This window comes from Pteropus alecto, unplaced genomic scaffold, assembly GCF_000325575.1.
Source record: "Pteropus alecto unplaced genomic scaffold, ASM32557v1 scaffold43, whole genome shotgun sequence".
In the NCBI taxonomy this organism is placed as follows: domain Eukaryota; kingdom Metazoa; phylum Chordata; class Mammalia; order Chiroptera; family Pteropodidae; genus Pteropus; species Pteropus alecto.
In genome coordinates, this window is record NW_006435764.1 from 5,784,034 (window position 1) to 5,796,115 (window position 12,082).

The 12,082-nt window shown below is 51.1% G+C and overlaps 1 protein-coding gene across 2 annotated transcripts in view; it reads right to left on the reverse strand.

Moving 5' to 3' along the window:
• Positions 1-323: 323 nt before the first annotated feature.
• CAPN1 (calpain 1) overlaps positions 324-12,082 on the reverse strand; it is an 18,793-nt gene continuing 7,034 nt past the window's right edge. For both annotated transcript variants that reach the window (XM_025046256.1, XM_006911115.3), the window contains exons 11-22: positions 6,446-6,624; positions 5,702-5,713; positions 4,802-5,013; positions 4,674-4,713; positions 4,029-4,094; positions 3,884-3,941; positions 3,123-3,187; positions 2,664-2,732; positions 2,337-2,415; positions 1,834-1,950; positions 1,446-1,504; positions 324-1,066 (exon numbers count right to left, since the gene is read on the reverse strand). In XM_025046256.1, the coding sequence (XP_024902024.1) occupies positions 1,040-1,066; positions 1,446-1,504; positions 1,834-1,950; positions 2,337-2,415; positions 2,664-2,732; positions 3,123-3,187; positions 3,884-3,941; positions 4,029-4,094; positions 4,674-4,713; positions 4,802-5,013; positions 5,702-5,713; positions 6,446-6,624 (983 nt within the window). In that variant the 3' untranslated portion in view covers positions 324-1,039. The remainder of the gene's footprint in view (positions 1,067-1,445; positions 1,505-1,833; positions 1,951-2,336; positions 2,416-2,663; positions 2,733-3,122; positions 3,188-3,883; positions 3,942-4,028; positions 4,095-4,673; positions 4,714-4,801; positions 5,014-5,701; positions 5,714-6,445; positions 6,625-12,082) is intronic.

Genomic DNA, 12,082 nt, shown 5'->3' on the forward strand with positions numbered 1-12,082 from the left:
TTGTGCTAAGGAAGGGTTTGGGTCTCAGCCAGAGCCTCATGGGCGGGAGCATGCCAGGAAGGCAGGAGCCAGGCCTCCAGGCGAGCAGAAGGGCCTGCCAGACCAGCGGGTCCACCTGGGACCTCAGCAGCATGGCCCGGCCAGGGGCCCATCCTCCCCAACTCCCAGATGCCCAGTACTCCTGCAAGCTCTAGGACAGCGGAGAAGGCGGTGGAGGGGGCCAGGTGGGCTGGGTGTGAGGCCCCAAGCTGTCACTGCAGGCCAAGGATGTTGTTGTCCCCTGGGTAGTAAGTTTGGGCAGAAACACACACCGGAGACAGATGTGGGGCCGTTTCCTTTATTATTTGGGGTTCCTCTGCATGAAAACATGAGACTACCCACCAAAGACCCAGGTGCACCCCCATAACTGGTACCCCAGTCTCTGAAGAGTCCCCTTTAAAATCACCAATATAAAAAAGGAGGGAGGGAGTGGGGAGGAAAGGCCTGACCATCCCCCAGGCCGGGCAGCTCCTGGTCGGCAGGCAGGGCGGGGCCAGGGGCCAGGTCACAGGGCAGAGAAGGGCATTGGCTTCTGCACAGGAAGGGACAGGCGTTCCCAGCAGGGGAGGGGGCCCCAGCTGGGAGGGGGCTCTGCATGTTACAATACAGACTGCAGAGCTTAGTGGTTATGGTTTGAAGTCCGCAGGCGAGGCCAGGTGGGCAGCCTCTGGAGTGAGGGGAGAAGACACATCGGGATGCTGGGAGCCCGGGGCTGGCAGCTCCCGCTGAAGCCCCATCCTGAGGCAGGAACGAGCGAAAGCTGCCTTCCTGGCTTGGCGGTGGGAGAGGCCGGGGGAGGTCATCTGAGCCCATGGGTGGCAGAGCAGCGAGGGCCACACAGCTCTGCCCGAGGCAGATGAACTGTAGCGGCTGGGAGGTGAGGGGACGGGAGGACGGGGCCACCTCCCGCTCCGAGGAAGGCACTTGCAGCTGGTGTGGCCTGGCATGGTTTGGCGGATGAGGAAGGAAAAGGGACACAGCAGGGGGCCTGAGCCCCGCCTCATGCAAACATGGTCAGCTGCAACCACTGCCGGGTGGAGAGGAGAGGGGAGAGGGGGTCAGCCAGGGGCAGCGCAAACCCCAAGTCCAGCCTCCCACCCCTTGGCTCAGTAGCCACCATCTCTTAGTCCCTCTGAGGGCAGGTGGGAGAGGGACCCTCTTGGAGGGGACACTGTCTTCCCTTGTCTACCCCTGGGAGACCAGGCTGCTGGCTCCTGCAGAGGCCTCCAAGGGCCTGGCCCTCCCTTCCTCTTCCCTTCTCAGAACTCAGGCACCCCACCCCATCCTCCCAGGACTCAGGGCCCAGCCTTTAGGACTGGCTCTGAGGCCACAGGCTCTAGTCCCAGCAAGCGAGGAACTCTCCACTGCCCCTGAGTGCCTGCCCCCACCCCAAGGGAGGTTCCCACCTTAAACAGGTCAAAGGTCACAACTCCATCCAGATCTGTGTCCAGAGTTTTGAAGAACCCTGTGTGTTCAAGAAATGACGACATGGGGCTGAGAATTCCATGGGACGTGCACACAGGTCCCCTCCTGCTTCATCCCCGCTACCTCCCCACAGCACCCTAAGCTCTGTCACCTGTCACGGCTGGAAGCAGCTCTTCCTGCTGCCTGGGAGGCCCCCGCCCCTGAGTTTCTTCTTTTCCTCCCGTTTTTTTTAACACTCAGCCCGTCTGGGCCCTAACTCCCAAGACCTCCCTGGCACGCACCATGGCGGGCATAGCACCTCGTTCCCACTGCTCATGGGGGACGAGTCTGGGACAGATCTGGAGGTGGAAGCTGAATGGGGACACTCACGGAACATGGTCTCCAGCCGCACTAGGCAGCATACAAAGTTGTCAAAGTCCACAGCCAGGTCGGGCTCCGAGTACCGCGTGATAATGAGCTCATACAGCTTCTTGTTGAGCTTGAAGCCTGGCCCAGAGGAGTGGACGAAGGTCAGGGAGGTGCAGCCCAGCCCGAGGGGACGGGGAGAGGGACTGGGGCTGGGAGAGTGAGCCCTGCACTTCACTCCTGGGAGGCTGTGGAGTGCTCTATCCCTCCCCCGCTGTGTGGTCTCGGGCCAGTCACTTTCCCTGAGTCAAACTTTTCTCTGTGTATCATGGGAACAATAAACACCCCTGTCCTTCTTTGGCAGGAGGACACTTAGCCAGTAACCACAGAGAAAAAGCAGAAGATGGCTGTTTCCACACCACCACTGCCATCATCACCCCAGGGACAAGGGCCAGTTGTCAGGGAATCTGCGTGGGGCCTTCCGCCTGAGGCTCCACCCACAGGTGCCACCAGCCCTCAAGCCTCACCTGCAGACTCAATGGCCATCCGCATCTCGTAGGCACTCATGCTGCCTGACTTGTCCAAGTCGAACTTCCGGAAGATGGACTGGGACGGGGAACAGAAGGTGAGGGCCAGACCCGGACACCCTGCCCTTCCAGTCCGCCCCAGGGTGGAGGGTTGTTGAGGGTGCAGAGAACAGGCCCAAAAGGTGGGTCAGTTGCTGGGGTACGTGGGCTCCGAGAGGCAGACTCGGGGTGGAGGGCCGAATCCATGCAGCTTGCAGCCCAGCCTGGCCCTGCTGTCACTGAGGCTTCTGAGGAGGGGGCAGGGCACTGCCAGCAGGGGCCACCTACCAGATAATTCCTGATACGGTTCCACAGGATGTTGAACTCCACCAGGCCCAGCTTCCCATTGCCGTCCCGCTAAGCAGCCGTTAAGAAAAAAAGCTCCACGGCTTAAACCGGGCATGGGGCAAGAGTGAGCAAGTGAGGAGAAGGGGCGATCGGCCATAAAGAGAGCGAGGCTGGGGGAGAAGGGCCAAGACCCCGCACAGAGCCAGCCCGTGGCCAGGCCGCCGTTTTCTGAATCGGGGTGGACTGGGAGGGGTGTGGAAAGAGCAGCAGCCTTATGGTTACTGCTGGGGCGGCGGTGAGGAGTGTGAACTGCGTTATAGGACCCAGGCCCTGCTCCACCTCTCGCCACCCCCTGCTTCAGATCTCCCCTCCCAATCAATGCGACAATGGTCTGTCCACACTCCACGGAACTTTGTCCCTTTTTCTGAGCTGTTCCTGGGACCAATCACGGCAGGATACATCCATGAGGTTCACCATGCTGCGGCAGGACTCCAGGCTGAAGCCCTTGGTGCGCAGGTCTTTGTCTGCAAGAGAAACCGGTTCCAGCACCTCGGCCCAGTGGGCTTCCCGGGCCTGCCCCAGCAGTGGGAGCAGAGAGGCATGATTCCTGTCCCCTGGCGTGTACAACCTAGTAGCGTTAAGTGCGTAGTAGGGTCTTTATCAGAAATAACAGTTTAAAGTATTTTAGCAGTCGAGCTGGTGGCCCAACAGCCGCATCGACACCATGACCAGACCAGAGCAAAATGAAACAAGGTTGACATAGAAGTAAAAGAAATCGGAGGAAACACAGCAGGCGTGGGGTCTGCTGCGGGTTACGGGGTAAGAAGAGCAGAGGGGTTCTGGACCGTGGGAACAGTGTGGATGGAGGTCAGAGGTCAGAGGTGGGGGCAAAGGGAAGGTTGGGGGTCGGCCGCCTTCGGCCGTGCACATCGAAGAGTGAAGTTAGCTCTGCACGCGAGCCCCAGTGCGTCTCCTGGGAGGAAGGGGTCCTGGACGTTGGCATAAAGGTGCTGTCAGCAACGGGGCACGGGGAATGGGGTGTGAGGAGTATGGGAGGAAAATGGGGTGAGCAGGGCTCGGGAAGGCAGTGCGAGGTTTCCCCATCCACGAAGAGCAAAGGGTTGGATTCGGCTCAATGTAGGAGCAGAAGCCCAGATTCCGGAGTCCGGAGGAAGCGGGGGCAGGGCGCGGGGCAGAGAGCAGCCGCCAGGGATGCTCACGTTTGCTGATGATCCTGTTGAGGATGGTCTGCAGCTCCTTGACGCTGATCTCCAGGTCCTGGGGAAGAAGGGAGGATGGCACCCGCCCTCGGGAAAGGCCGCCCCTCGGTGCCTCAGAGGCCCCCTCTGCCACACCCCGACCTACCTCCCCTGCCAGTTGTCTGAAGAGGGCCTTGAAGTTCTCATCAATCTCCTCTTCCGAGAGCACTTGCTGGATAGGGAAGGGGGGAGCAGTCAGGGGCACCCCGGTCCGGCCCTTGCACGGGCAGCAGCTGGAAGCTGCTCTGGGACCACTCATTAGCTACGTGTCACTTCGCCTCCCTGAGCCTCACTTTTCTCACCTGTAAATGGGAGTCTAGTCCCTACTCGATCCCCCGCCCAGGACTCCTGTGCTTAAGGAGGACGCAGTTCAGCTCAGTTGAGGGGTGAGCTCTGGCTCCCGCCACACTACCCCAGGCGAGTTCCTTAACCTCTCTAAACTTGAGTTTCCCACTCAGAAAGATAGTGACGGCAGCCTCACAGGGCTGCTCTGGGGGAAACGGAGTAACCCAGGGAAAAAGCTCAGCACAGACCCGGCAGAGAGCGAGAGCACGGGGACCTCTCGCTGTTATTATCACGAAGTCCTTTGCACAGCGTAAAGTGCTGGGTGAACGAGGACTTAGTATCATTCCACGGCTCCTGCCAGGAGGGGCTGTGCCCTGCGAGCCGGAGCCCAGGGAACAGGACCTCAGGTCCCCATCACGCACCCAGGGTGAGGGAGAGGACGGCCTGCTGGGGGCGGGGCACGCACCTCATCAGGAAGATTGGCCTGCACCTGGTCGTCCAGCTCCCTGCAGAGGGTGGGGAGGAAGAGGGGCCAGTCAGCGGGGGAGCGGGGGGGCCTGTAGGGGAGGGGTGGGGAGCGGCCCCTCGACTCACTCGGTCCCGGCGCTCTTCTCCGAGAAGAAGCGCAGCACGAAGTCGCCCTCCTTGTTGGGCTCGAAGGTGGAGGGCACCACCACGTACTCCCCGGGCGGCAGGCGGAAGCGGGTGCTGACCTCCCGCAGGTTGATGAACTGCTCCGATCGGGCACGGGATGCGTTGGCCAGGAAGAAGTCCCGCTTCAGGTGCACGGCCGGCTGGCCTGCCAGCTGTGGGTGAGAAAGAGGGAGCAGGGTCTGCTGCTGCCCCAGGACCCAGCCCAGACCCCAGGCTCCGAGTCCTGGTCAAGGGGCTGGAGAGCCACGTCACGGCTCAGTCACCCACAGTCTGTGTGACCCTGACAAGTCATTTTGCCTCAGTTTGCTCACCTGTAAAATGGAGTCAATAACATTGCCTATTGCACAAGGAGGAGGTGAATGTCGATGCTATAATACCATGAAATCACATTTTCCTCATTACTACTTGGAGTTTCCACCACACCGCAGAGCACCTTACACGTGGCACCTCGTTCAATGCTCAGGGACAGCCTTGTGAGGTGGTGCTCTTGTGCTCATTTCACAGACGCTAACACCAAGGCTTCAAGTTTCAGCGACTTGCTCGAGGGTGCAGAACGCTCAGCCTGTCTACCCCCTGCGTGTAACCAATGCCCCAGGGGGCCTCAGCCAGCACTCGCAGGCGCAGGTGGCACTCGTCACCTGCTCTGACCCCCAGGACAGCAGTTTGCTCTGCCCACTGGACAGTGAGCAGGATGTGGGGGACCCGTAGTGAGCAGTAAAACGAGGCGCCTTCTTAGTTTCCTATGTGTGGGCTTGCCGCCGACCTGCTCCCCTCTGGCCACCATCAGGCCATGTGTGTTCAGGGGCGTGTAAATCCAAGTTAGTCAGGTGCCACACCTACCTCCGGAGGGACCTGCGAGAGAGACAGAGAGTTAGAGAGGTGTGCTTGGCCCAGGTGGCACGCGGCCCTGAGTATGTAAGATGGGAATGGCCTTGGGCTTGGGACCAGTGGTGACCTGGACCTATCGTCACAGCAGAGAGGGACCCCAGGACCACAGGAGGGGGGTGGCAGGCAGAGTTCTCTTTGACCCTGGAATGCCCTGGGCCTCACCTCTGAGTCAGAGCCCCCAGGGTCCTGAGCACAGAGCATAAAGCCGGCTTTCCTCATCATACGCCTCCACGTCAGCCCTTGCTTACAAGACGGCCAGCTTACTGCTCCTCCAGGGAAGCCCACCTGCCCACTTCTTTCTGAAACCGAGCCAAAGTCTGGCCCTGAGAAGCTGCCTTCCAGGTGTCAGCTAACCCAGCTCCCTCTACCCAAGAGCAGCTTTCTGGCCTCTAAGAATTGGGACGAATCCCAGAATCTTCCCCTCTCCTAGCCAAATATCTTCCTCTCCCTCCACCTGCCTCATGGGATGAATTTCAGGCCCCTGCCTGCCCCAAGCCTGGCAGAGGGCCTAGGTAGGTGCCTCCCTGGCTTTGTCTCCCGCCTCAGGGCCTGTTTTGGCCAGTGGCTTAGGACGGGCCGGCGGCGGCAGCGGTGTCCTCTGGCGCCCCCTCGCGGAGCTCACGTTCAGTGGTCGGTGTCCTCTGGCGCCCCCTCGCGGAGCTCACGTGCAGTGGGCGGGTTCTGAGCTCAGCTCACCTCGTAGACCGCGAAGCCGATGGTCTCCATGTCGCGGCCAAAGCGGCGCTCGCGGCGGCGGTGCTTCTGCATGAGGGCGAGCACGAAGCTGCAGCCCGACTCGCGACCCCCGTAGTCATCGTCTGCGTCATCCGTCTCCTCCAGCCTGATCTTGAACTGAGGGTTCACCCAGAAAGTGGCTGCAGGAGGAGGCGAGGTGAGGATCAGAGGGACGGAGCAGAGCGGTCCCCCCAATCCTTCCCCTCCCCCATGTGTCTGTCTGCCCGTTCATTCACTTAACAAATATTACTAAGTGCCCACGGAGTGCCATGTGAGTGCAGTGGGGACACACTGCTCCCAAGAGCTCCCATTCCAGACAGGGGAGGTAAAGTATGAGCAACACAGGTTAGTTAACAGAACAATTACAAAGCAAAAGCAGGCTGGAGTTGGCCAGGGAGGGCATCTTGGAGCAGGGGGCGGTTGAGCTGAGACGTGAAGGGGAAGCCCTGGGAAGGCACCAGGAGGAGGCAGGAGCCAGGCAGAGGGAGAACAAGAGTCCCACACAACCAGTGTCTAATGAAGCTCCAGGCTCCAGTGAGTACGGGAGATCCAGGGAGGTGCCGGAGGTCGGCGGCAGCCCGGGCAGTAGTGAAGAGTGTGGACTGAATCAAAGAGCCAAAGGACCTCCTGACAGGCGTGCCCCAGGAAGGGCATGATCGGCCTAGGATTTTACAAGGCAGCCGGAGCTGCTGTGTGGACAATGACCTCAAAGAGAAGCGGGGTCTGATAGCAGGCCACAGAGCTGCAGAGGGTGACCAGATTTGCATTTCTGGAGGTTGCTTGAACAACCCCCTTGATTAAAACAAGCAAGTGCTGGCTAGAATATGCAAAATTTCTTTTTAAAGTCACCAATAAGCCACAGCATCCCCCCTGTCCACACGCAAAATTGACATTAACCCAAAAGACAGAAAATAACAAGTGTGAGCGAGGACGTGGAGAAATCAGGACCTCGCGCACAGCTGATGGGAATGTAAAATGGTGCAGCCACTTTGGAAAATAGTCTGGCAGATCCTCAAATGTTTAAACAGAGAATTATCATGAGACCTTGCAAATATATATCTAAGGTAAATATCTAGGGATATATAGGCATATATCTAAGGTAAATGAAAATATACATCCACACAAAAACTTGTATGTGAATGTTTACAGCAGCATTATTTATAATAGCCAAACAGAAACAACTCAACTGATGAATGGATAAACAAAATGTGCTATAACTAAACAATGGAATGTTATTTGGCAATGAAAAGGAATCGGAGTACCGACACGTGCTGTATCACGGATGAACCTTGATGACATTATGCTGAGTGAAAGAAGCCAATCACAAAGAACCACATATTGTATGATTTCATTTATATTGTCCAGAACAAGCAAATCTATAGATTTGCTTGCTACCAAAGCCAGATAAATATATCAAAAGAAAATAAAATTACAGAACAATATCACATATAAATAGTGATATAGAATCCTCAACAAAATACCATCAAACCAAATCCAACAATATGTTAGAAGGCTCACATATCGTGACATAGAGTTTAATCCCAAGAATGCAGAGATAGCTCAACATAAGAAAATCAATGTAATACATAGAACTAAGAGAAAAAAAAAACACATGATCATCTAAATTGATACAGAAAAAGCATCTGACAAAATCCAACACACATTCATGATAAACTACTCGAATAGAAACTCCAAAAACTATAACAAATGGCCAATAAATACATAAAAAGGTACTCAACACCATTAGTCATTAGGAAAATGCAAATCAAAACTTCAGTGAGATACCACTTTACACCCACTGTGATGCCTATAATAAAAAAGATGGACGATAGCAGGTGTTGAGGATGTAGAGTAACTGGAACCTTCGTACGTCGCTAGTGGGAATGAAGAATGGTGCTGCCACTTTAGAAAACAGTTGGCAGCTCCTCACAAAGCTAACCATGGACTTCCCATACAACCCGATTCCCATCCTACTTATACACCCAAGAGAACATATGCTCACACAAGCACTCGTACATGAATGTTCACAGCATATACTTCTCATACTATCCAAGAACTGGAAATAATCCAAATGTTCATCAATGGTTGAAAGAATAAGCAAAATGTGGTCTATCCATGTCATGGAATATTATTCAGCCATAAAAATGAAATGAAGTGCCGACATACGTTACGACATGGATGAACTTTGAAAACATTACGCTAGGGAAAAGAAGCAAAAGGCCACGTATTATTTGGTTCCATTTATATAAAATGTTCAGAATAGGCAACTCTATAGAGACAAAAAGTAAGATTAGTGGTTGCCAGGGGCTGGGGAGGAATGGGGAGTGATTACTAATGGACGCAAGGTTTCCTCTGGGGGCAGAGAAACTGTTCTGGAGTGAGAAATAAAGGTGATGATTTCGCAACACTGTGAATATACTAAAATCCAAGGAATGATACATATTAGAAGTGTGAATTTTATGGTATGTGAATTATCACAATTCTTAAAAACATTATGTATCAAAATTGTGTAACACAAAGATACGCGTGGAGGGGAAATTTATTGCTTTAGGTGCTTATATAGAAAAAAAATAATGCTAAGCGAAATAAGCCAGACAGAAAAAGTTGAAAAATCACATGATATCACCTATATGTGGGATATAAACCTAAAAGCAGCAAATGAACAGGACAAACAAACAGACTCATGGACATGGACAATAGACTAGTGGTTACCAGAGGGTAGTGGGGAGGAAGACAGGGTAAAGGGGGTCAAATATGTGGTGACAGATAGAAATCTAACTATGGGAGGTGAACACACAGTGTAAACATATATATGTCTTACCGTTAAAGTGTACAGCTGATTTCATTAACCAATGTCACCATAAAAAGTTTCATTAATTAATTAAAAGAAAAAAATAGTCCAAATTAATAAAATAAGCATCTAATTTAAGAAGTCAAAATAAAGTCTAAAAAGAAATCCAAAGAGAGCAGAGGAATGAGATAATAAACAGAAAAGTAAAGATTAATAATACAGAAAAAAGCAAACAGTCAACAAAGTCGAAAGTCATTCCTTAGTGGAGATGAATATTGACAGACCTCGGGCAGAGTTAACAAAGACAAAAGAGGGGGTGTAAATAAGCAACACTGAAGGAAAGAGAGGATATCATCACAGATGAGGTAGCAATATATTAGAATATATTAAGGATAACTTTATTCTAATGACTTTGAAAACGGATGCAAAGGACAGGCTCCTAAAAAATCTGACGCATCAAGATAGGCTCAAAAGTAAATAGAAAACCTATATAATCCTGTCACCATTAAAATTACTCTATATCAAAAGTTAATCTTCACACAAAGAGTAGGCCTGACAGCTTTACAGGCCAGTTCCACCAAATAGTCAAGCAACAAATCATCCCCATCTCATGCAAACTCTTCCAGAAAACAGAAAAAGAGATAACACTTTCCAATTCATTTTATAAGCCAAATATAAATTTGGCACCAATACCAACACTACACAAAGTCACTTTAAGAAAGGAAAATTACAAGTAAATCCCACTCTTGAATGTGGTTGTAAAGCTATTGTACAAAAAGGTTATGTCATGAACATGTTTTTATCTCAGGAAAGTAAGGTTGACTTAATATTGTAAAAGCAGTAAATGCAATTTACTGTGTTGACAGATAAAAGGAAAAATCATATTGTAATAACAAATATATGTAAAAGTATTTAATAAGATTAAACTCTTTAATCTGATAAAAGATGTCTACAAAAACAAAAACAAAAACCCCACAAAAACTCCACAGTAGGTAACTTTTCCTTTAAGAGAGGGTTAGGACCCCAAGGACATAGCCGCTCGTATTCAATATAGTCTATAGTCTTGGCCAGCATATTGAACAAGAAAACATAACAAATATTATAAGAATTGGAAAAGAAGAAACAAATATCTCATTATTCGCGGATGCTATATTGTCAATTAGAAAACCAAAGACAATCTATAGATAAATCCTTAAAATTAAGTGCAGTTTAACAAGTCTGCCAAATACAAAATAAATTTAAGAAGTCAACTGCATGTTACTGTATCAGCAACTCTTCCTTGAGAGATGTAATTTTAAAAGGGATACTATTTACAATAGCAACAAGATGACAGAGTATCTGGGAATAAATCTCAAAAGATGCATAAGATCTTTATGATAAAATTTATAAAATTGAATCGCAAGACATCAAAGGCGGCAAAAATAAATAAGATATACAGTAGTCCCCCCCTTATCTGTAAGAGATACATTCCAGGACTTAAGAGATGCCTGAAACCCAGGATAGTATCAAACCCTATATATACTATATCCATACATGTCTATAATAAAGTTTAATTTGTAAAAGATTAACAACAAGAAGTAATAAGAAAATAGAACAATTATAACTTAGTAAGTTTTGATGAATGTGGTCTCTCTCAAAATATCTTATGATTCTTTACTCACGCTTCTCCTTGTGATAAAGCGAGATGAGGGCACAATGCCTAGGTGAGGAGAGGAAGTGAGGTGAACGACGTAGGCATCGTGACGTAGCCTGAGGCATCGTGACATAGCCTGAGGCATCGTGACGTAGCCCGAGACATCACGACGTAGCCTGAGGCTACTATAAGAGTTACCTGAACACAAGCACTATGTAGGACACTGCAGCAGTGGCTATGACCACCCAGATGGCTACTAAATGACGAACAGGTAGGTAGCGGGTAGGTAGCGTATACACTGATCAAAGGGATGATTCACATCCTGGGCAGGACTGAGCGGGACTGTCTGAGATTTATTTCATCATTAATCTTCACACAAAGAGTAGGCCTGACAGCTTTCACATCCTGGGCAGGGACAGTTCTGCCCCTGTCACAGGAGGGAAAGCTACTCAGACTGGTGTCCAATTTAAAACTTGTGAATTCTTTATTTCTGGAATTTTCCATTTAATATGTTCAGACTATGGGTAACTGAAACCACGGCAGGTAAAGGGGGACTACTGCACCACATTCTTTAACAAGAAGACTCAAAATTGTAAAGATGTCAGTTCTCCCCAAATTGATCTATGGATTCGATGCCATTCCGAATTCAATTCTCAAAATGGTTTTTTGTAGGACTTGGTACGCTGAGTCTAAAATTTATATGGAAAAACAAAATGTAAGAATAGAAAAAAAATAAATGCGCTGTCCAGTAGCCGGACTTCTTATAAATCTGTACCAATTCAATCAACGTGCTATTGGCAGAAAGACAGATCAAGGGATGGAATGACCAGCCCCAAAACAGACACCCCCACACACGTGGGAACTCCACGATGGAGCTGGCACTACAGGGCGGTGAGGAAAAGACAGATTTCTCAATAAGTGATGCAGGAAACTGTGGTTATCTATCTGGGAAAAGCTGAAATTGGGTCCCTATGAGGGAGAAGCATGTTTCCAAGAAGAGGGCTGTGAGTCACGCGGAGACCCGCTGGAGGACGCAGGACCTGAGGGCAGAGCAGTGGTGGATGTGGCAAAGTCTCAGCTGTGAGCGACCCTCCAAAATGCAGCTGCAGCAGCGTGGTGAGGATGGCAGCCAGACCAGAATGGGTTAAACATCGAACTGGAAGTGAGAAAGGAA